This window comes from Bos mutus, chromosome 11, assembly GCF_027580195.1.
Source record: "Bos mutus isolate GX-2022 chromosome 11, NWIPB_WYAK_1.1, whole genome shotgun sequence".
NCBI classification, from domain to species: domain Eukaryota; kingdom Metazoa; phylum Chordata; class Mammalia; order Artiodactyla; family Bovidae; genus Bos; species Bos mutus.
The window spans coordinates 70325253-70350928 of record NC_091627.1 but is presented as its reverse complement, the minus strand read 5'-3'; the positions used below and the strand labels follow the sequence as shown (position 1 = coordinate 70350928).

Here is a 25676-nt window from a genome sequence, read left to right as displayed (position 1 = left end):
CTTGTACAGTCTCTCTCTCTCTTCCACTTACTACAACTAAAAACTTAAACAAATATAAAAAGAAACTACCTAAAGATGCTGGAGTATAAATAAGAGATAGATTAGGACAGGAAATGAAAACTTAAAGAATGACCAGCAGAACAGCAATGAATAGAATGAATGGAAAGGGCACCACCCAGTAACAAGCCCTGAGCTGGAGTTGTGAAGCAAAAGTGAAAGTCACTCAATTGTGTCCAACTCTTTGTGACCCCATGGACTGTACAGTCCAAGGAATTTTCCAGACAAGAATACTGGAGTGGGTAGCCTTTCCTTCTACAGGGGACATTCCCAACCCAGGAATCAAACCCAGGTATACCGCATTGCAGACGGATTCTTTACCAATTGAGCCACAAGGGAAGCCCCAAAATACTGCAGTGAGTAGCCTATCCCTTCTCCAGCAGATATTCCCAACCCAGGAATCAAACTGGGGTCTCCTGCACTGCAGGAAGATTCTTTACCAACTGAGCTATCAGGGAAGCTGAGCTGGAGTTGAGGAGTCATTATTAACCAGTTGTGTGACTTTCAACAAGTCATTTAAGTGCTTCAACCTTCAGCTCCTCTTCTATGAAATGGGCATAATGTCTCATCTATACTATGAACATAATTGACACCTCTCCGAATCAAAAAATTGTAAACTGTACAATATATCATACAAATCCTAAGCATCTTCTAATCTAGTGAAATTGAAATGTTTTGGCTACACACTCAATTAGTGAAAAGTCTTTTGAGTACTTAACTCCAATGTGTGGATATTTCAGTTCAGTTCAGTTGCTCAGTCGTGTCCAACTCACTGCAACCCCACAGACTGCAGCATACCAGGCATCCCTGTCCATTACCAACTCCCGAAGTTTACTCAAACTCATGTCCACTGAGTCAGTGATGCCATCCAACCATCTCATCCTCTGTTGTCCCCTTCTCCTTCTGCCTTCAATCCTTCCCAGTATCAGGGTCTTTTCAAATGAGTCAGCTCTTCGCAACAGGTAGCCATAGTATTGAAGTTTCAGCTTCAGCATCAGTCCTTCCAATGAATATTCAGGACTGACTTCTTTTAGGATGAACTGGTTGGATCTCCTTGCAGACAAAGGACTCTCAAGAGTCTTCTCCAACACCACAGTTCAAAAGCATCAATTCTTTGACGCTCAGCTTTCTTTATGGTCTAACTCTCACATCCATACATGACTGACTACTGGAAAAACCATAGCCTTGACTAGATGGACCTTTGTTGGCAAAATAATGTCTCTGCTTTTTAATATGATGTCTAGGTTGGTCATAACTTTCCTTCCAAGGAGTAAGTGTCTTTTTATTTCATGGCTACAGTCACCATCTGCAGTGATTTTTGCCCCCGAAAAAAATAAAGTCTGTCACTGTTTCCCCATCTATTTGTCATATAGTGATGGGACTGGATGCCATGATCTTAGTTTTCTGAATGTTGAGTTTTAAGCCAGCTTTTTCACTCTCCTCGTTCACTTTCATCAAGAGGCTCTTTAGTTCTTCACTTTCTGCCATAAGGCTGGTGTAATTTGCATATCTGAGGTTATTGATATTTCTCCCAGCAATCTTGATTCCAGCTTGTGCTTCATCCAGCCCAGCATTGTGCATGATGTACTCTGCATAGAAGTTAAATAAGCAGGGTGACAATATTCAGCCTTGACATACTCCTTTCCCTATTTGGAACCAGTCTGTCGCTCCATGTCTAGTTCTAACTGTTGCTTCCTGACCTGCACACAGATTTCTCAAGAGGCAGGTCAGGTGGTCTGGTATTCCCTTCTCTGTAAGTTTGTTTCTCCACAGTTTGTTGCAATCCACACAGTCAAAGGCTTTGGCATAGTCAATAAAGCAGAAATAGACGTTTTTCTGGAACCCTCTTGCTTTTTCGATGATCCAGCAGATGTTGGTAATTTGACCTCTGGTTCCTCTACCTTTTCTAAATCCATCTTGAATATCTGGAAGTTCATGGTTCACGTAATGTTGAAGCCCTGGCTTGGAGAATTTCGAGCATTACTTTACTAGCATGTGAGATGAGTGCAACTGTGCGATAGTTTGAGCATTCTTTGGCATTGCCTTTCTTTGGGATTGGAATGAAAACTGACCTCTTCCAGTCCTGTGGCCACTGCTGAGTTTTCCAGATTTGCTGGCATATTGAGTGCAGCACTTGCACAGCATCATCTTTTAGGATTTGAAATAGCTCAACTGGAATTCCATCACCTCCACTAGCTTTGTTCCTAGTGATGCTTCCTAAGGCCTGCTTGATTTCGCATTCCAGGATGTCTGGCTCTAGGTGAGTGATCACACCATCATGATTATCTGGGTCATGAAGATCTTTTTGGTATAGTTCTTCTGTATATTCTTGCCATCTCTTCTTAGTATCTTCTACTTCTGTTAGGTCCATATCTAACATGGCAAGTCACTATATTATGCAAAATTTTTATCAAAATTCATCTGCCAAATTTCTGTTTTTCCTGGTATCAGTTTACAAGCTAATTAGAAAGTTTCATTTTTTCACATTATTATTAAATGTATTCAAAATCTTAGGAAATTATTTCCATGTAGTTTAAGTGTGTCAATACACACTTAGGTCATGTACATTGTATTTGAAAAGAAAATCTTGCAATAATAGAAATATTTCTTAGCATCTGTTTTTAAGATCATCTCCTCATAGCAAAATTTCTTTCAAAAAGCAGTTGCCTTTTCATTCAGTTACAATATCATTTTTACCTTAAATCAATAGAATTTCATGATGTATGTACTAGGTTTTATACTATTCATAGCTATTTATCATCAAGGAAAAAAAGATTAAAGACGAACAGCTGTATTTTCCCCAAAGTATGTAATTTATCATTAAGTTGAAGGACTCTTTTTAATAAAGTACTACAAAGATTCTATATATTTTAAAGGTTGTGTTTTTTATAAAATTACTCACAACAATATTATTAATACTTCAAGCAATTCTGGTTTCAATTCCTTTCCTGTATTAGCCTGACTCTTAATGATGCAATCAACTCATTTCATTTGTGATGTTATCTCCATTTCCTCACATTTACTGAAAAGTAAGGCACTCCATCAGTAGACAGTCTTACACAGCTTTCCAAACAACAACAACAAAAATTCTATTAAATAAGTCATCATTGTTGCAAATATATCATTTCTGGTATATATTTCCTTTATTGACTCTCAGAAAAGCAACTGTATTTTTTTTTTAATTGAAGCAGAATCTTAACAAATACTCTAAGCTGAGGCAGTTATATTCTTCCAACTTAATGTACCACACATCCTACTTGCAGGATTATATTTTTATTCTTTTAACTCTTTAGCAATGTTTACTACACTCCTTTCAACAGTATTTGCTAACAAGAAATACATTTACTTTGTCCTGATATTATTTCAGTGTGTTTTACTGTGTCAGTAAGAACATGCATTTCCCCAATGGTATGTAACTTTTTGTTTTTTCACTATTAGTCAGTTTATAAAAACAACGGACTGAGCATCATATGACTTAAATATTCATGAAAAATCACAGAACTTATGTTCTGGATGCTTTCATTAAGAGTGTCCTGCTGATTACAATATTTTCATTTCCTTATTATCTCAATGCACATTACATACATCAAGGCTCACTGCTAACATTAGTAAAAGTGAACCATCTTTTATTTATTTTTCTAAGGTGAACTATATTTTAAATACTTTTCTTGATACTTTTGAACTTGCTGTCAGCTCAGATTGGGTGGTCAGTATTTTCATCATATGACATGACTATCTAGGAAGAACAGGAGGTAGTTCTATGATTACTTGGTGGTTCACTTGTACTGATACCTTTATTTAGCATTATTCACATAAAACATTTTTTCACAGAAATCTTTTTAAGCCAGTTAACCAATTTTTGAGAAGTAGTTAAGTTAAAACTAGATGATGTAACCACAGAGCCACTGAACAGTCAAATCTAAACTACAATTCACTAAGGTACATCACAAATATGGATGCCAGGTCATTCACTTTTGGAAGCACTAACCTAACCCATATGTACAAGACACTCAGCCATATATGCTAAGTGGGAAAAAAAATCAAAGTTCAATTCTAACAACTATAACCTCACTATTACAGAAAAGAGAATGTGAAAAGGAACTTAATCACCGATAAGCAATTTTATCTTCCTCTCTCCCATTTTTAAGATGCCTCTCTCTGAAGCCTGGAACACTTGAAAATTAAGTAAAATCATCCAGCATAAGCATTTTCCTATAGTAATCAAATGAAAAAATAAATCATGGTCTCAGCTCTTTTAGAAAATAAAAATTCATTCTTCATTCCCCTAACTTATTTAGGGAACTATTAATAAAAACAGCAGTCTGAGACAATGAGAAAAGATTAATTAAGCTCAATATTATAAATTTTAACTCTCCCCAAAACCTTTCCATAAAGTTATCAGGAACCCCTAATTTTATCATATACAAGCCCACCTTCATCTAGAACCCTGTACAGAACACTCTCTTCACCTCTTGTCCTCACAGAAGCCTGATCCTCCCCCAAAACTTACCTCCTTGATCAATTTCTGAGCTATAATTTTCTCATTCTTACACAACTTGTCACACCTATCATAGTGTCTCAGTGGCAATTTCAGTCCTTCTGCACCATCTTCAGACTCGCATTTTTCTGTCTTTAAATTCCAACATACGCCACTTCCTATCTTTCCAGAGTGTACTCTCCCTTACTGTCACTACCCCTGGTCATTAATATTATTGAGACCATGGGCCGCAACTTCTCCTGCTGTCAAATTTACCAGATCCCTTTCCTTTCTGATTCCTTACTTGGCATCCATAGGCCTATCACTTACCCTATTTTATCATCCTCAACTCCACTGTACCTGCTCTGACAATTCCCAGACCAACCTAACCATTTTCTTTCTTTCCAATACACAGAAAATGTAGCAATCTGAGGAAAAAATAACCATATAAAGTATACCACTTTCAACTTCCACAAGGTCCACAGGGCTGCTCGGCAAATCTCTTACACTGGTTCCCAGTTTCCCACAACCACCATTCTAAATCAAGGCTCTCCTAAGAAATTCTCACTTCAATTTCCTTTTCAGCAAGATTTTATCTCCTACTCCTAAGTAAAAACAGGAAATCTTCTATGCGCTCTTTCTCAAATACTCAAACTATAAACTTATCTGTATCTAGTCACTCTCGTCTCTTCTTCTCAAAGGAAGGGGACTATTTGAGTCTACCCATCTCCTTCTGGCTTATCTGAAATCTTATTATATAAGCTATTGTTTTTAATCTCCATATCCTTAATGTTTTTCTGAAACAAACTGAGATCTCTTAATGTATATGTTCAAGCCTCTCTCACCTTAAAAAGAAAATTCTGCCATGACCCTGCATCATTCCCTTTTAGCCATTCCACTAAAGAGTTGTGTTTTTCATTCACAGATTCTAAATCAGTATCTGATACATAGTTGACATATAATTAAAGGACTCACTCACTAGCAATTAATAAATATAAACAGCTAAATTTGTAAATGTGCACCTACAGAAATATTTACATGATAGATTCTCTTCACTAAAGACTTCTGCTTATGCTCCACATTTAGAACTAACTAAAATTACAGATTGAGTGGTTACAAGTTCTCAAATGAACAAGTTATCAAAAACTAGTTTCTGTCCTGTCTGCCCTCCCACCATAAAATAAATATTTGGGATCTGAAAAAGAATTTTCTTTTAACTAGGATATAGCTGTCCCAGGGGTCTGCCTGCATATATATCCAATGCAGTATATGGGAACAGTAAAATGGGCTTTAAATAATACTGGTGACCTGATGTGATACTTAGGACATTAAGTATCTTAGCAACATTAAGTTGTTCTAGGGCAACATTTTCTCCTCTTAGCTTACCAATTGATTGCTGAGAAAATCAAATCAGTTTTAACAGCAAAATGTCCCAGCAAATGTGGATTTGCTACGTCAGATTTCCCCACCACATACATACACACACACACACACACACACACACACACACACACAACTAAAATCCATCACTTGGATTTATAAGAGGCTGTGTAAAGCTAAAATTATGAAATTATAAATGAGTATATGGAATCTTGTTAAAATTTAACTATAAACTTAACTTAAAAAACAAACAAACAAGAAATAAAAACCACAAGCTTGGCTCTTAAATCCAGTAATAAGGGCAGTGTGCAGGACACTGTTAAGCAAAGCACGATTCTGCTTAAGTTGTGAAGGCCTATAACATGGCTCACGTCTGGGAGGTCACAAGTTTCCTACTCTACAAATAGAAGGTCACATGTTCAGTTTTTAAAGATGACAGGCAATTACTAATGGGTTTTATTTTTAATTGAGGTATACCTGACTCCTGAGAAACCTGTGTGCAGGACAAGAAGAAACAGTTAGAATGGGACATGGAACAATGGACTGGTTCAAACTTGAGAAAGGAGTATGTCAAGGCTGTATATTGTCACTGTGCTTATTTAACTTGGGCCTCCCTGATGGCTCAGATGGTAAAGAATTTGCCTGCCAAGCAGGAGATGCAGGTTCAATCCCTAGGTTGGGAAGATCTGCTGGAGAAGGAAATGGCAACTCACTCCGGTATTTTACCTGGGAAATCTCATGGACAGAGAGCCTGGTGGGCTACAGTCCATGGTCATAAAGAGCTGGACATGACTGAAGTGACAGCACACACACATAGCTTTCAATGGTCTTTCCCTGGTCAATAACTCTGGGGCAGGATCTGATTACAGGTTAGTTTGGGTACAGGCTGTGTTATGCTGTAATAACACAAACTCTCAAACCCAGTGTCTTTGAATACAACAAACATTTATTTCTTGCTCATACAAATCCTCTTTGGGTCAGGTGATTCTCCAAGGAAAGTGTCCTGAAGGACAACTCAGTGTGCCAGGCTACTTCTATCTTGTGTCACTGCCATCTCAAACACGGCTTTCAGATTTTCTCAGCAAAGGAAAGTGACAGCACTGAGTATTCCCATCCAGTATGACCTATGCTTTGACCACTTAAACCAATCACATAAAAGTATGCTTTGACCACTTAAACCAATCACATAAAAAGAAGAACAATGCATTCTTCCTGTGTTCTAAGGAAGAGCAAAATGAAACGAAACTCAATTATATGAGGTCCATCTCTGTAGCATCAAAATATATACATTAACATGTGTAAACAGATAGGTAGTTGAGAAGTTGCTATATAACACAAGGAGCTAAGTCTGATGCTCTGTGACCACCTAGAGAGGTAGGAGTAGGGAGTGGGGTAGAAGGGAGGCTCAAGAGCGAGGGAATATATGTATACTTATGGCTAACTGACACTGTTGTACAGCAGAAACCAACACAACATGGTAAAGCAATTATCCTCCAATTAAAAATAAATACAGTCCATCTCTGCCATAATGACAAAATTTATTGTGACAACGATATAAGGGAGATATTATTATTACTTCTTCTTATAACCGAGGAAATCAAGGCTCAGAGATATTAAATAACCTCTCTACTTGGAAGGAAAGTTATGACCAACCTAGCATATTCAAAAGCAGAGACATTACTTTGCTAACAAAGGTCCGTCTAGTCAAGGCTATGGTTTTTCCAGTAGTCATGTATGGATGTGAGAGTTGGACTGTGAAGAAAGCTGAGTGCCGAAGAATTGATGCTTTTGAACTGTGGTGTTGGAGAAGACTCTTGAGAGTCTCTTGGACTGCAAGGAGATCTAACCAGTCCATTCTAAAGGAGATCAGTCCTGGGTGTTCTTTGGAAGGAATGATGCTAAAGCTGCAACTCCAGTACTTTGGCCACCTCATGCGAAGAGATGACTCATTGGAAAAGACTCTGATGCTGGGAGGGGTCAGGGGCAGGAGGAAAAGGGGACGACAGAGGATGAGATGGCTGGATGGCATCACCGACTCAATGGACGTGGGTTTGGGTGAACTCCGGGAGATGGTGACGGACAGGGAGGCCTGGCGTGCTGCAATTCATGGGGTCCCAAAGAGTCAGACACGACTGAGCAACTGAACTGAACTGAACAATTAGAAAGTAGTAGAAGTGTATAGTTCCAGAGCTCCAATCTTTAACCACTTTACTCTACCTGATGTCCAGGCAGACTGGCACCATATCATTACCATGGAGTTAAACAGTCAGAAGAGTTAAAATTTTCCATTAGCCTGAAATAAGTTTGTACCTGAACATCCAACTTTGTAACAAGTAACTTAATGCACTACTTTTGAATAAGAAACATGCTCTTCATAGAGAACAGAAAATCAAATGTTCTTTTGAAAACTGATATGCCTGATTACTTTAAACCAGATATGGCTTGAGTAGGCAATTGGAATGCTAGCTAATTATTACTAAAAAGGTACACTTTAAACGTATACTATGTTATATGTCAATTATATCTCAATAAAGCAGGGAACAAATTACTACCAGAAAGGATCAACTATTCCCAAACCTTTTCATACTGTTCATGAGGTTCTCAAGGCAAGAATCCTGAAGTGGTCTGCCATTCCCTTCTCCACCTTAACCTGCCTCCTGAGAAATCCTGTATGCAGGTCAAGAAGCAACAGTTAGAACCAGACATGGACACAATGGACTGGTTCCGAATTGAGAAAGGAGTACATCAAGGCTGTATATTGTCACCCTGCTTATTTAACTTATATGCAGAGTATATCATGTGAAATTCCGGGCTGGATGAAGCACAAGCTGGAATCAAGATTGCTGGGAGAAACACCAATAACCTCAGACATGCAGATAACACTGCCCTATGGCAGAAAGCACATAAGAACTGAAGAGCCTCTTGATGAAAGTGAAAGAAGACAGTGAAAAAGTTGGCTTAAAACTCAATATTCAGAAAACTAAGATCATGGCATCCGGTCCCATCACTTCATGGCAAATAGATGGGAAACAATGGAAACAGTGACAGACTTTATTTTCTTGGGCTCCAAAATCACTGCAGATGTTGACTGCAGCCATGAAATTGAAAGACACTTGCTCCTTGGAAGAACAGCTATGACCAACCTAGACAGCATATTAAAAAGCAGAGACATTACTTTTGCCAACAAAGGTCCATCTAGTCAAAGCTATGGTTTTTCCAGTAATCCTGTATGGATGTGAGAGTTGGACCATAAAGAAAGCTGAGTGCCAAAGAACAGATGCTTTTGAACTGTGGTGTTGGAGAAGACTCTTGAGAGTCCCTTGGACTGCAAGATCAAACCAGTCAATCCTAAAGGAAATCAGCCTTGAATATTCATTGGAAGGACTGATGCTGAAGCTGAAACTCCAATACTTTGGGCACCTGATGTGAAGAAATGACTCACTGGAAAAGACCCTGATGCTGGGAAAGACTGAAGACAGGAGAAGAAGGGGATGACAGAGGATGAGACGGTTGGATGGCATCACCAACTCAATGGACATGAGTTTGAGCAAGCTCCAGGAGTTGGTGATGGACAGGCAGGCCCGGTGTGCTGCAGTCCATGGGGTCACAAAGAGTCAGGCACGACTGAGGGATGGAACTGACTGACTGATTCCTAAACCTATATCTTGTTTCTGGTTGTTATTCCCTAGTTTTTAACTGTAAATATAACAATCTCACAAGATAAGTTACCACAAATAGTTAGCTTGATGTACTGACCACAAATGGTTTTTCTTAAAGAGTATATGAACAAGGAGCATTGCTCAAAACTAGCAGTGCTGCTTAAAGTTTCATAGGAAACTTGGTTCAAACTTGGAATATTTGTCAATGTATGGCAAAACCACTACAATATTGTAAAGTAATTAGCCTCCAATTAAAACGAATAAATTTATAAAAAAATAATAAAAAATAAATAAACTTTTATACTCACTCAGTCTACCATATTTAGGCAGGAGTTCTTATGTGTTTGCTGGGTTTCACAATAGAATACTTAGCCTATCAACCTTTATTTTTTCATTTCTCTTTTACCTCTACTTTTAAGATCGACTATTTCTTAGAAATATGCTCTCAGTCTGCAACACAAAGCAGCTGCACTCTAATACTTCTTAGGTAGTCTAATTTTGAATGCATTGCTAACTATAACTTATTTAAAACTGAGAGTAGCGTTACAGTATTTAGAGACAACTGCTCAAAGTACACTCAGGTACCCTCCAGATAGCATAAATCTAGCCCTGGTCAAGTCAGAGCAACAGAGACCTGAGTACCAAGGCCCACTTAAGAAGTCCTTTTATTGAATTACCATGGTAATTCAATATCTTGGTATGACAGCAACAGGCCACAATGGAAACTGGTAACATAAAGAAACCGTGGCTACCAAGATGTTTTCTAGGCAACTGTCTAGCACAACATCCAAGAATATCTGTACTTCTGAGCAATGAGTTTGTTTTATGTTATGAACTCTGTAACCTAGAGCAAGAACTGTAGAGCTCAGTCACAGCCAAATTTACAGTGTGTCCACAGACAAGTTTCAGATTACACTGATAAACATTTCCTGACTCCAGGCTTTTCTTTTGCTTCCACTTTGAACTTGTTTTACAGTTTTTTGTGTGATAATCTATACGTATAAACTGTTTTAAATCCTATTGAGAACAAAACAGAAGAACACTGAGAAAAATAAGTCGAGAGTTTCAAGGGGCCCTTACAGGATCCTTTGTAGAATCCAGATCCATGTAATACTCTGGATAGAATTGTTCATATTTGATCATTAAAGGTTCAGGATGAACTAAAGCCAAGTGCTTTTCCCAGAAGCACATAATCACCTAGGCTTGATCTTGGTCAGCTGGCCAGGGGTTTGCATTTTTTTTTATTAAGAAGTGTATTGCTATGTACATTTAAAATGATGTTTCTAAGAGATATATACAGGTACATGATCAAAAAATTGCTATTAAAACTGCAACCAGTCAGCAAATTTTACCCAGTATACTTTCCTTTCTAATGTAAAAGAACATGTGAAAACAAATCTGACTAAATGATTAAAAAATGAGCAGCAAGGAACTGACTGTTTCTTTTATTTTTAAACTAGCAGGGCAAGGTGCTATGTTTTTAAGGAGGAAAAGGATGAGGAATGGAGAATTTTGAGCAAGTATAAGGCATCTCCAAGACTTGAAAAGAGCTTAGGAAAAGAATAGAGAAAATCTTTCCCTTGGGAAAGATACTGGTATACCTAAAGGAGCTAGAGAACTGCGATTATTCTAGGGGCTTACCAATAGTAGCAGAGCCACAAGAAGCATCCTTTCCAAAAAAAATCAAAGAAATATTTTGACAAGGTAGCTTTCAATACCATGATAAGTTATTGGAGAAACTGGGGTGAAAGCCAAGACTGTCCTATACTTAGAAGGTAATCAAAGAACTGGGTTTATGAGCTCACCACCTTCGGTGTTAAAACTCTGGCCATGCTTTTGCTTAGAAATCCTGTATCTCAAAATCCAAATAAAGGAGGGAAGAGTACAGATGACCAACATACAGAAACTGAATGTCCTGAAAACTAAAGAAAAAAAGAGTTGGGTACATGAAGACAGTCTTGAACTACAGAAAGGAAGAGAATCACAATCCCATTTGAAACTCAGGCAAGTGAGTAGACAGGCATATCTTTTCCTTCCAGGCTTACTTAAAATCTATCATCATAACGGCTCCCGTTACCTGCAGAAGATATTCTCAGTGGAATATCTGGAATAACTGAGAATATCTTGGAAAACCAAGAACACAAGCACTTCTTGAGTAGTGTGCAGTAAGAACAGGGTTTTAAAAGTCTTCCTGATATAGGAGTAAAAGACCTTTATAACACTGGGTAACATGAGAGTCAAGGTGGATCAGGGTTTCTAAACCTGGTCACTAGCAACATTCAGGTCAGGTATTCTTTGTTGTGGGGGCTGTCCTGTGCACTGTAGGGTATTTAGCAGCATCTCCCTGGTTTCTGTCTCCTAGATGGCAACAGCACCCCTACCAACTGTGGCAATCAAACTATCCCTTGTGGGGAGCAAAAATCACTCCTGTTGAATACCTCTGCAAGGGATGAAACAAATAACAAACAGCTGCCAGGAATAACCCACTCTCTTGGTAAGCAGCACTCTCAAATCACCTCACCTTCTGAACGAGGAAACAGACAGAAGGAACATCAGGATTTGTAGGAAAAATGACAAGTTCAAATTCTGAATATGTCAAAATGTGGGATACCAAGTAGAGATGTCCAAAAGTCAGTTGGACATATGGGACTGGAACCAAAAGAGGTTGCGGCAAGAGAAACAGACTAGGCAAGCATTAGCTACATTAATATCTCTGAGAAAGGCTTTTGTAAATCTTCAGCCGAAATAAAATCCTCTTAAGAGATGATGATTATTACCCTAGCAAGCTCTACCTAGTGCCTAATTAAACAAGAAGCCCTTGATGGACTTAGTCTACCACAGGATAATGCATTCATGTACAATTCTTACCTTCATCTGGACAAACCTGCCATATGTTAAAGTCTTCAGAGTAAACTCTCATATATCTTTACTAATTGATGCTGCTGCTACTGCTGTGCTGCCAAGTCACTTCAGTCGTGTCTGACTCTGTGCGACCCCATAGACGGCAGCCCACCAGGCTCTGCCGTCCCTGGGATTCTCCAGGCAAGAACACTGGAGTGGCTTGCCATTTCCTTCTCCAATGCATGAAAGTGAAAAGTGAAAGTAAAGTCACTCAGTCATGTCCGACTCTTAGCGACCCTGTAAGTAGACTGCAGCCTACCAGGCTCCTCCATCCATGGGATTTTCCAGGCAAGAGTACTGGAGTGGGGTGCCATTCCCACTTGGCATATGCTCCTTCTCTTTTGCCTTTTTGTTCCCAAATAGATATTTGCCCTCTACCACTGCATACATAATTAGCAAGAGCAGATACAATTCTCTCATGCACACGAGCTTTCTAACATTATCAAAGAAATTCTATACTGGAAGGTTTAGAGACTCCAAGAGATTATACTTTTTCTGCAAAAATAAACCTAAGAGTTTGAATATACCTCAGTTCAAGAATGTATTTTCCTGAATGTCTGTTTTTGACTGAGAAAATTTACTTAAATGTAATTTTCCAAGAAATTAGAAGATATTTCTACATATGCTAAGTTCACTTGTTAAAAACCTATTCAACATGTTTTATGAAGAGTGACATTTCATGCAAAAATAGTAATGAAGAAATAATTTTCCTAACTGAAGACATAATCTGGTGAACAAAATAGATTAAAATAAATCTACATAAGTAAATAGAAATACTTTGTCTAGGTTATATTTAGTTTAATTCAGTTCCCTTGTGTATAATCTTCTATTGCGTCCTCTTTCTTTTTTAACTAGCTTAAAAGCTTTTTTTTTTAAGTGAGAGTAAGTTGATAATTTGTTTTAAAATAGTCATTTAAAATATCAATCAATTCACAAAAATTTCTACCCAGCTCACCTGCATAGTTATATCTTACCAACACACTGGCATACATTAAGAAAAGTTAACAATAAACAATGGTGATACTTCCTTTTAGAGACAATAAAATATTAAAGAGAGCACACACATCAACACACAACTCCAAAGAGGAAAATTACATTTAGCATTTTTCTGACCACAAACTAAATATTGACCAACAAAATTTTTAGGATTCACTTTTGCTTGCATAACCCTACTAAAAACAAAAGGGTATCATTAAAATATCACTAAATACCTGTTATTCTTTACACGCTCCTTAGGCTAAACTTATAAAATCAGATATGATTTATGTTTAAGGAAATTACTATGATCTCCCTCACAGTCCCATCATCCTCTCCCCACATAAAGAAAATGCAAATAATGCCCAATTTAATTATGTTCTCCAGTGGGTCTTATCACTTAAAATTACAACACAGCTAGTGAAGACAGAGAAAAAAAAGTAGTGACATATATTTAAAAATTGTACTTTCTTACCAATATGTTGCTGTAGAGCCCAAGAGGAGTTTGAGGCACGAGCAGAGAGCATCTTTTCAACAGCTGGAGGAAGTCTCCTCCAATTAGTAAACTCCAAAGTGAAGATAAGAATGTCATCACTGACTGAGTCAATCCTACATTGGCAAGATATTAATACACATTTAGATACAAAATTCACCAAAGGTTCACTGTGAAAACAAATACCATATACCAATTCTTACAACATCCTGATGTGGAGGCAGACAGACAACCGCAGCAAAGAAAATATTAATGAAACAAAAGGCAAGTTCAGTGGATATGGAAAAATCATCAAATCAGGTTCCTACACGAAACTCAAGTGACTGTGCATGTAGTTGTCTGAAAGATGACAAAAGGAGTTTCTACTCTGCTGCTGCTGCTGCTAAGTCGCTTCAGTCGTGTCTGACTCTGTGAGACCCCATAGACGGCAGCCCACCAGGCTTCCCCGTCCCTGGGATTCTCCAGGCAAGAACACTGGAGTGGGTTGCCATTTCCTTCTCCAATGCATGAAAGTGAAAAGTGAATGTGAAGTCGCTCACTCTAGCAGAGATAGGATGCCTTGCCATTCCCCAGCAGCAGTGGTGAGAAAAGACAGATTTAGTGTCACTGTCATTAGTGGATATGCCATTATTTCCTCCCAAGTGGACCATCTTGTGAAATCTAGATTGGTCATCCTTACAGACACTTAACAGTGAAAGAATAAAGCCTAAACACCCAAAAGTGAAAGTCACTCAGTCATGTCTGACTCTTTGTGACCCCATGGACTATACAGTCCTTGGAATTCTCCAGGCCAGAATACTGGAGTGGGTAGCCTCTCCCTTCTCCAGGGGATCATCCCAACCCAGGTATAGAACCCAGGTCTTCTGCATTGCAGGCGGATTCTTTACCAGCTGAGTCACAAGGCAAGCCCAAGAATATGGCAGTGGGTAACCTATCCCTTCTCCAGTGGATCTTCCTGACTCAGGAATCAAACCGGGGTCTCCTGCATTGCAGGCAGATTCTTTACCAACTGAGCTATTAGGGAAGCCAAAGCTGTCCCTAAACTGGTGTATGGGAGAGACAGCCTATTTCTGACCAACCCTCAGAGATTTACTACAACGGTTCTAATAAAAAGAAACAAACTGAGTAATACTCTAAACTTGTCATCTCAAAGACAACTTACTTTATGTAATTCAGGGTCCAAAGTTCCCTGAAATGACTGATTAGAGTATGAAAATTATTTCCCAAGAACCTTCCCCATTACAGATATGACTCTAGAGGATTACCAGAACAAGTTTTGTCTTTAAGGACTGAAAGAAGTGAAGACAAACAGTTCTACTTCTCTTTTTTCAAAATAATGTCAGATTTCCTACCAATCCACCCAAAAGAGACTTCCCAAATTTTGTAAGTACTTGAATCCTAATGGAAAGGCCAATGACCTAAGAAAAGTTCTGATTTCTAACAACACTTCTACTACTTACAAACATGTTGCCTAAATTCTTTAAGCCCTAGATACTGGTCTCTAAAATGAGAATAACACTTACCCTGTGTATTTCAGGAGACTGTTCATAAAAATAGCTGAACAGACTTTTAAAACTATAAAATACTATATAAATATTTCATATTACTAGAACCAGCTTGGAATTTTCAGTATTATATTCTCAGTGGGCCTTATAACATTGTATACATGAAATTTAGTCAAAGCGTAAGGACAACTTAAATTCTAACAAGATTACTCATCTTGTACTCAATTAGATACTCCCCTAACATCACACTGTTTGAAGAAAAATAAAATCATTAGGGTCTCTGGTGACTACTTCAAAACCAGAAATTCTTTTCAAGGTCGCTTTTTTGGAGACATTACTGAGCAAGGACAAAAGAAAGGGCAAAAAAAAAAAAAAAACAAACACACAATTGAGTAATACTCTAAACTTGTCATCTCAAAGACAACTTACTTTATGTAATTCAGGGTCCAAAGTATCCCTGAAATGACTGATTAGAGTATAAAAATTATTTCCCAAATTTTTAATTCTCTAACATGCAAACTCATATCAGATCAGATCAGATCAGTTGCTCAGTCATGTCCGACTCTTTGCGACCCCATGAATCGCAGCACGCCAGGCCTCCCTGTCCATCACCAACTCCCGGAGTTCACTCAGACTCACGTCCATTGAGTCAGTGATGCCATCCAGCCATCTCATCCTCTGTCGTCCCCTTCTCCTCTTGCCCTCAATCCCTCCCAGCATCAGAGTCTTTCCCAATGAATCACCTCTTCCCATGAGGTGGCCAAAGTACTGGAGTTTCAGCTTTAGCATCATTCCTTCCAAAGAAATCCCAGTAGCAAACACCCTCTTCCAACAATACAAGAGAAGACTCTACACACGGACATCACCAGATGGTCAACACCGAAATCAGATTGATTATATTCTTTGCAGCCAAAACTTGAGAAGCTCTATACAGTCAGCAAAAACAAGACCAGGAGCTGACTGTGGCTCAGATCATGAACTCCTTATTGCCAAATTCAGACTTAAATTGAAGAAAGTAGGGAAAACCACTAGACCATTCAGGTTATGACCTAAATCAAGTCCCTTATGATTATACAGTGGAAGTGAGAAATAGATTTAAGGGCCTAGATCTGATAGATAGAGTGCCTGATGAACTATAGAATGAGGTTCGTGACACTGCACAGGAGACAGGGATCAAGACCATCCCCATGGAAAAGAAATGCAAAAAAAAAAAAAGCAAACTCATATAAGGAAAAACAAACTACAGCACAAACACTCTGGGAAACATTTTACTTCTCAAGAAGTTCTCAGTGAAGTCACAATTTATCAGAAAATACTGAGAATACATGAAATGATAAAATACATTCAAAGGCAAACAATCTCCTTCACTTTCTAGGAACCCACACCAAAGGTTTCTCAGTTCTGGTTCCTTATTTCTTTTTTAATGGTTTCATTTTTCTACCTTAATGTGGTTTAAGTCTCACTGTGATCAAACACAAAGTCATTTTTATGCAGTTATCTAAAAACACACACAATAAATCTGTTTACACAGCTTTAGTTAATACAATGTTGAGTATTTTACCAATGCTGACAGTGCCACTAAAAATGTATTGTTACTGTACTACATTGACCACTACATTGTACAAAGCAATTGTACAATCATAAATGATTGACAGTTAATCAACTAAATGCACAGATGACATTCACCTTCTATTATTTGTCTATTGCACTGATGGTGCGAGGGAAACCTAGTCTTGCATTAAAATATTTCAACTCTGCAGCTTATATTGTGACAGGCAATTATTTAGTCAGATACATTTTTAAAGACTATTTAAGACAAGCAATATCTAGGAAAGACATTTGTAATTGACATGACAAAGATTAAGCAACAGACTTACATGTGATATAAATAAAATACAACCAAAATCCACTTTAACAGCATATTGGAATTTTTATGGGATAATTTTTTAAAACAGTTCTTTGAATGTAAACTGATCAAAGAAAGCAAAACATTCATCACATTCAGCATAAACACTGGCTTTATCCATTCAATAAAAGATAAGCGAACAAAAATTTAACCATGTTATGCATTTTTACTGCTAAAGTGAAATTTTCTATTGTGTTTTTTCTAATAAAGTAACTAAAGTTATTCCTTCAGAGTAAAATACACACAATTTTTGTTCTCAATTCAAATAGCTGAAAGTTTTACAATTTACTAAAAATAATCTGTAGTTTACTGTTTATTAACTTTTTTCTATCCAAAGACATCCAATAAACAAAGCACAAATCCAGTGGCTTATTACCACAAAAAATTCTCAAATAGGCAAGTTTTCACATGAGGGGCAGGGAACCCCATAGAAGAACTAGGGATAGAAGACTATTTTAGGAGCCTTTTAGGAGGATAAAGCTAAATAATTCCCTTTTCTTCCAACAGTCTATGTAGTTGTCCGAGGAGGAAAAGAAAAGAGGATACATTTAATTTTTTCCTTATATAGGTTATTCTTAATTTAGGAATAGGAAAGAGAAAAGTTGGCCCAGATTCCTCCAGTTTAGGCAACAGATTAAAGTACCCTTGTCACTCAGATGGTAAAGACTCTGTCTGCAATGCAAGCGACCCGGGAGCGATCCCTGGGTTGGGAAGATCCCCTGGAGAAGGGAATGGATACCCACTCCAGTATTCTTGCCTGCAGAATTTCATGGACACAGGAGCCTGCTGAGCTACAGTCCTTGGGGTTGCAAACAGTCAGACACAACAGTCAGACACAACTAACAAGGTACCTGAAATTAAGTGACAAAACTACCACAATCCTGGGGATACACAGGACTAAGGCAGAATAGAATAGGGGCTACAAAGACAGACTTGAGCTATACTACTGGACAGCCTGGGTCCAAATCTTAAGCTCTAGCACTAAATAGCTGTGTGAACTTTGGCAAGTATGTCGAACACTCTGTGCTTCAATTTCCTTCTCCATAAATTAATGATAATAGTGTCTACTATATTTTATATTAAATGAGTTAATAGTAAAGAATCAATCATAGTTGCTACTGTATATCAGGCAATATTTTAAGTGTTGGTTAAAGAAATAAACTAAAAACCAGAATGGAGCATGAAGGCTGAAAGTAATAGGAAGTAAGATGGAGCCAAGTAAGTGGCTTCAGTAGTAAAACACAAGGAGTGTGGTTGAGAAAAATGCGGGTGCCTCAGGAGTAAGAACAAAATGGAGTGACAGAGGAAAGGGAACACCCTGCCAGGACTGCCCACGGTATCTCTATGAGCTGGATTTACAGAAGCATTTTGGGGAGGGAATGGTGAGGGGCAACTGCTACTAGTTGTCAGAAGCCCAGACACAACAACAAAATCCACTAAGTAAAAAGTTAAAGGTACTTAAAGAGCTCTGTTAATAGCTAGATACAGCATTCAGTAGTGAGTATTCATATCTCAGCAGTGAGTGGATGTGTGCACGCACATGTGCACATGTAAAGGGGGTTTGTTAGGACAAGTAAACATATACAAATAACTTTTAAAAATTATATTTCTCAATTAATTGTCAATAATTTTATATCTCAGGTATCAAAAAATACTATGAATTTTTGTGAAAATTTATTGAAATGGTATACAGAGAGTTACAACAATGAGTACTTGATAGATAATGATGTATTAATCAATCAACTGCTGGAAAAAGAAGTAAATACAATCAGGGACTCAAACCATTGCAAATTATAAACAAAAAGTAAAGTGGAGATTAGAACATGTATCTAAATTTTGCTTTACTTCTATATTCCTCAAACCACCTATCAGATAGCAGTTTTTCCTCACAAGCCACCAAACTGAAACATTCAGTATCAGAAAGACATGACAGTCCTAAACCTAAAATTTTAAATCTCTGCTTAGAGAAAATTGTTGAATTCTATATTATGGTAGACATAATAAAAAGGTGATATACTGGGATCCTGCCAAATAAAGATCTTTTCTTTACAATACAGATGGAGAGGCCACCAGGTAGAAGATGGAGTCACAGAAATGCAAATTAAATTTACAAGTAGGAAGCACCAGTGTTGCCTGCATGAATCCCAGAGAGGACCTCTTTGAAAAGCAAAATTTAAATAACAAGATATCAAAGCACTCTTCTGCTGAAATCCAAAATTTCAGTACTTGCCCAAACATTATTTTAGTAAATGGTAGTTCTAAAGCACAAAAATGAAATCTTCCAAATATTTCATTGAAATTTTATAAAACACCCCATGTTCTCTATATTCCTATAGACTTTTATTCTATTTTCTCACTTGACTCAAATTATCAGGCCAAAAGATTTCTCTCACTGCTACAATTATCAATAATTTCTCAGTTCATCTAGACACGTAACTCCTGCAAAGGCTTATAGAACAGCTTTTATTCTTTTGCCCTAGAAAAATTATGACTCAACTTTCATATAATCACTCATAGGCACTGCCCTTCTGGGAAACCACTTGAGGTAAACAGTTGTATCCTCAGCTGCTTCAGAAATCAGTATTTATTGAGAGAGACTAAGTTCAAACAGACAAGACGGAGTGTTCAATCTAGTTGACTAAGGGATGCTAGAAATCACCAAAGCTGCTACAACCATTCTGTTGCAGCATTTTAAAAGCAGCATGAGGGATGGCCCAATTAGAAGAAACAGCCCTCTTGAGAGGATTCACTGGCACCCACTCCTTTCTGTTCTCTTCTAACCACCTCTGACCTTTTTCTAGGATTCTATCCTTACATTCAGGGCTTCCCAGTGGCTCAGTGGTAAAGAATTTGCCTGCCAAGCAGGAGATGCAGGTTCAATCCCTGAGTTGGGAAGATCCCCTGGTGAAGGAAATGGCAACCCATTCCAGTATTCTTGCCTGAAAAATCCCAAGAACAGTGGGACCTGGTGGGCTACAGTCCATGGGGTCACAAAAGAGTCAGACACGACTTAGCAATAAACAACAATCCTTACATTCAATCTCACTATTAGCAGGTCCCCAATTCTTTCATCCCAACACAGCCATCACAATCAAAACACACACAGTAACAACCTCTTCCCAACACAGAGATTTCAAGAAATTGGGGGAAATGAAAAGAGTAAAGTCCACAGTAGTAGGATTTCTTACCAGGAACTGCACAGTAGATTCAGTGGGTCAAATCCAGCAAGCAGCAGAGATGGCAACCATTCTTTATATTTTGTCTGTGCTTTAATTGCGTGATTTATAAATTCAGATATATGGTCCCATGGTGTCGATGGGCAACATTTCTTCAAAAAGTAGCGAAATACTGAAAACCTCTCATACTTCAGGCAGTATGCCAAATGAAGTTCATTTAGCTGAGCTCCATATTTCAAAAGAATATTTACAATTCCAAAGAAGTCACAGCTCCATCAGTAAAAAGAAAGGAAGGTAGGGGAAGGGGGAGAAGGGTAAGGGAAGAGAAGATTTTCACATTAAAAAAAATTCTTACAAATAGTTAATAGTAGTTATGACTGGAAAATAAGAATAGCAGATGCTAAAGAGGGAGGGGACATATGTATACCTATGGCTAATCCATGTTGATGTATAGCAGAAATCAACACAACATTGTAATTAGATGTACAGCAGGAACCAACACAATATTGTGATTATCCTTCAATTAAAAATAATTTAAAAAAAGAATGGCAGATGTGATAGTGGATGGTTTTACCTGTCCAGTGGATTGAGACTCAGTTCAGTTCAGTTCAGTTGCTCAGTGGTGTCCAACTCTTTGCGACCCCCTAAATTGCAGCACGCCAGGCCTCCCTGTCCATCACCAACTCCCAGAGTTCACTCAGACTCACGTTCATCGAGTCAGTGATACCATCCAGCCATCTCATCCTCTATCGTCCCCTTCTCTTCCTGCCCCCAATCCCTCCCAGCATCAGAGTCTTTTCCAATGAATCAATTCTTCGCATCAGGTGGCCGAAGTACTGGAGTTTCAGCTTCAGCATCATTCCTTCCAAAGAAATCCCAGGGCTGATCTCCTTCAGAATGGACTGGTTGGATCTCCTTGCAGTCCAAGGGACTCTCAAGAGTCTTCTCCAACACCACAGTTCAAAAGCATCAATTCTTCGGTGCTCGGCCTTCTTCACAGTCCAACTCTCACATCCATACATGACCACAGGAAAAACCATAGCCTTGACTAGATGGACCTTTGTTGCAAAGTAATGTCTCTGCTTTTGAATATGCTATCTAGGTTGGTCATAACTTTCCTTCCAAGGAGTAAGCGTCTTTTAATTTACACCACATTGCATGGTTTTTAATTTTCAACTATGAACAAGTCATGCCCTTAGAATTTAAAATACTTACCTTAAATAAAATCATCACTGACAAGTAAAACTCTTTTCAAATTGTGATTTTTTATGCACAATTATCTATACTACAAAATACTTGCTAAACAAAGTTAATAAACAATATGATCAGTCAAAAAAGACAGGATCAATTTCCCTCTTTCTTTTAAATTTCTAGTGGTAGAAAGCAATCAAATAGAAAGCCTTTTTTATGAAAAAAAACTTAAAGCTTTACATTTTTTAAAATTAATCTTTATCAAGTGTTTTACTGAATGAAAGTGTATTATTTTATACCTGCTGAATTGGTTACCCGTTTTAAAAATTATCATCCAGCTAAGTTGTGCTTAAAATGACTAAAAGTAAGTTTAACTCTTTTATGAGAGAGCTAATTGGCAAAAGGTGTCAAAAGAGGTATTATAGCAAAGTTATAAAGAGCACAAACTGGAGGCAGACTGCTCAGCCACTTACTAGCTGTGTGACTTTGAGCAAGTTACTTAACCATCCTGGCACACAGAATTAGCATTATATAAGTATTTGTAAAACAAAATGATATGCAAAGTAAAATACCACAAATTTAAATATAATAAACACAAATCCTGGGAATTTACCTGAGACAAAAATAAATTATATGTTATTTGCACATATATATTAACCACAGTATTGTCTATAACCGATTTTTTAAATAAATTAACTGTTTAACAGAGGAGGAGATATGTGCAAAATATGACACAGTCATTAAAAGCCAAAATTATGATGGTCATGTGATCACATTTAAAAAACTGTTTATGATATAACTTTAACAAAGTTCAATAAACACGTACATTCACTACGCAGACAACTGTGAAAGAAAATATCCAAGAATAAAATAAGTCTCCCTCTGAAATTGGCATTAATGCTATTTTAAATAACAAGAAATAAAAAAAAATACTTCATTATTCATAGTATTAAAGAATCTAAATAATTAAGAATCATAAAAAGAATATAAAAAACAAATATAAAACATTTAAAGCATTGTCACGTGAGACCAACTACTTCTGAGAACTTGAGTCCAAGGTTTCAAAGCAGTTAAACATCATATACATAAATATCACTTACGTAAATTTTTGTAAATCTGTTTTATTTGCTCTCCAATTTGTGCTTCTTTTCTTCAGTTAAAAGATTAAATACTAATTCTCTTTATTATCAATAATATACATAACAATTAGAAAAGAAAAAGCTATAATTCTAAAATTTTCTTTACAAAAATTAATTAACTTTGTTGTCTGTCTAGTATATACTGATATTTGTTTCAGTGATATATACTTATCACTGTTCTTGAAAAGAGCCCTGTATATACTTTTTTTCTTATGGCTATTTTCAGATACAGGAAAGCTAAAAGAATTTATTGCCAACAGTCCTGCACTACAAGAAATGCTAAAGGATATACTTTTTTTTTTTGTATTGGGGTTTAGCCGATTAACAAACAATGCTGTGACAGTTTCAGGTAACAGTGTAGGGACTCAACCACACATATGTATCTGTATCCACTCTTACAGGATATACGTCTGACTGATGGTTTTAAACAGTTATAAGCGATTTCTTTCAACCACTCTGATCTCATTTAACTAGGCTCTCATTATTCTGCCTGCAGTTATTACTTGCTGATTCCACTACAAAACAGATGAGCAACACATGACATGGACTGTTGGACACATTCCAACAAACATACAGCAAAGTGGGAAAAGCTCGAGACACTGCCTCATTAAAATGTGATACATAATTCTCAAGAACACTTAATTTTCAAGGCATATATGTTTACATGTGCACTTCAGAAACTAGCTGAACTCTTCCCTCAAGCAACGTGAAAGTATCAATGGCCTAACTACAGGTGCTTTACCTCTCAGAGGGGACGACGCATTTTTGAAAATACAAAGGTAAATGAGAGCCCTAAATGCACCCTGTTATACTAAGTGCCACAGATAGCTAGAGAATCTATTTTGTTTAGGAAAAGAACTATAAAACCAAGAGGCTTTCCCATTCAAGTTTCAAATATAGCATCTCGCCATGTGACTCATGCTAAGAAAAATTTAAGGACAAGGCCATTGATAAACCAACCATCCATCTCTAAATGTTAGAGGAACATGTGCACATATAACTCTCCATAATAACAACCTTTATCTGTTCTACACCAAGCAACTATGATAAATGTGTTACATGGAAGATTTGCCTTAATATTCACAATAACCCTAAAAAGTAACTTTTATTACCACCTCCACTCTAGATGCAAAAACGGAAGCTTAATCACAAAACTAGTAATTTGTAAAACTGGGATAATAATAGCAAATCAAAATCCAACAGTGAATATGATATCACAAATCTCTCTCCTACATTATAAAAACAAAACATCTCAGGAAACAGTCAAATTGGGAATTATTTTAAGGCCAGACCTGTTTCTTGAAGTATGTTCCATGGAACACTAGTCCCTGCAAATGATCTATATTAAAAAAGCCTCCATAATTAAAATATTTGTGAGGCCCTTTATAGTATACACTAGTCCATATAAGAGAGAAATACAGGATGAATTTAATTTTAAACAGTATGCTAGTTACATTTTTTAAATATATGCTCAAGTATTTTTCTTCAAACTCTGGATACACTTCAGAGGAAGTACCTTTAGAATTAAAGCAATGGATCCAATCATTAATCAGAAAAAAGCATAATAAAGAGGATATAAAATGCCCCAAAAGTCTGTAAACACAGGAACAATAGTGTATTTATTGTAAAGTTCATCCTATGTTTCCAAATTTTTCAAACTTTGGTAGACTCACCCCTCCTTAGGAATTCATAAAACACACCACCACAAGAAAAATTCTTAGAAGCCCTTCAGGAAACAAATCTAATTACCACTGCTTAACCCTGTGTTTTCCAAACTTAATTAACTAAAGAACCCATTTTATCCTATGTATTATCTATTAACAATGTATAGAAAGAGTATTCTACAAAACACAGGTCTAACTCCTTCCAGTTATCACACTGCCTTGTATTAGAAGGAATAAGAGCACACTCCTAAAAGGCTTTTATAAACTACCTACTGCTACATTATAAACCCTTTCTCAACAGAACTACCATTTACATGGTCAATAATAAACACAAAATAAAACTGGAGGATCATAAAACTTTTTCAGCATGCCCTGAGCTTCTATTACATTATACATCTCAAATATACATAACAAGCTCCAGCAACTCAAGTAACTTCAGTGCTCTACAATACCCTTGATTATTACATGTCAATTAGCAAGATAAAGGCTTAGATATAACTTTGGTTAAAATATAAATTACATGGGAATATGTATGTGTTTCTCCTAACATTTAATACAAATTCTCTTTCGAGCCCTGATGGTGAATAAGAAAAACTCTTCAAGTCCTAGAGTAGTCCTTATTTAACACAAATATCAAGAACTACTTATGACACATTAAGAGATTTCATATTATTTAACAGTGAAAACTATAATACACAGAGAAAGAGAAGTTTAAAAACCACAAAAGCAATGTCTAAACCTTACTTGGAGGCTTGTACATTTTCCATCATACTGCCCTTTTAAGTTCAAAACTGTGCACAGAAACAGGCTCAGATAAAAAAGAAGCACAGTAAAAGGAAATTCAACATGTTAATAAGGTTTCTTTTAAACAAATGGAAATGGACAAATATCTTAATAACTCAACAAAACCTACAACCGACTTTTTAGCTGAATTATTAAAAGGCCATATAGTAAGTTTTACTGAATGGCTTTTAACCATCAGCTGAAAATAAAGACATTACGTTGTGTCAGATGTATCCATGTGTGATATAATGATAAGAATGGACACAATTATTTTTATAAAATTAGCAGGATAACCATGATCAGTATTGATTAGAAAGACAGACGTAATCAGGTCAGTTAAGCCCAGAGCCCTTTCTACAGCCATATATAA

The 25676-nt window shown here is 37.1% G+C and overlaps 1 protein-coding gene across 6 annotated transcripts in view; it reads right to left on the bottom strand.

Annotated features, from left to right (window-relative positions):
• Window positions 1–25676, bottom strand: part of ASB3 (ankyrin repeat and SOCS box containing 3) — a 120246-nt gene that overhangs the window by 5971 nt on the left and 88599 nt on the right. For all 6 annotated transcript variants that reach the window (XM_070379592.1, XM_070379589.1, XM_070379591.1 and 3 more), the window contains 2 exons: window positions 20542–20799; window positions 13925–14058 (listed from right to left, as the gene is read on the bottom strand). In XM_070379592.1, the coding sequence (XP_070235693.1) occupies window positions 13925–14058; window positions 20542–20799 (392 nt within the window). The remainder of the gene's footprint in view (window positions 1–13924; window positions 14059–20541; window positions 20800–25676) is intronic.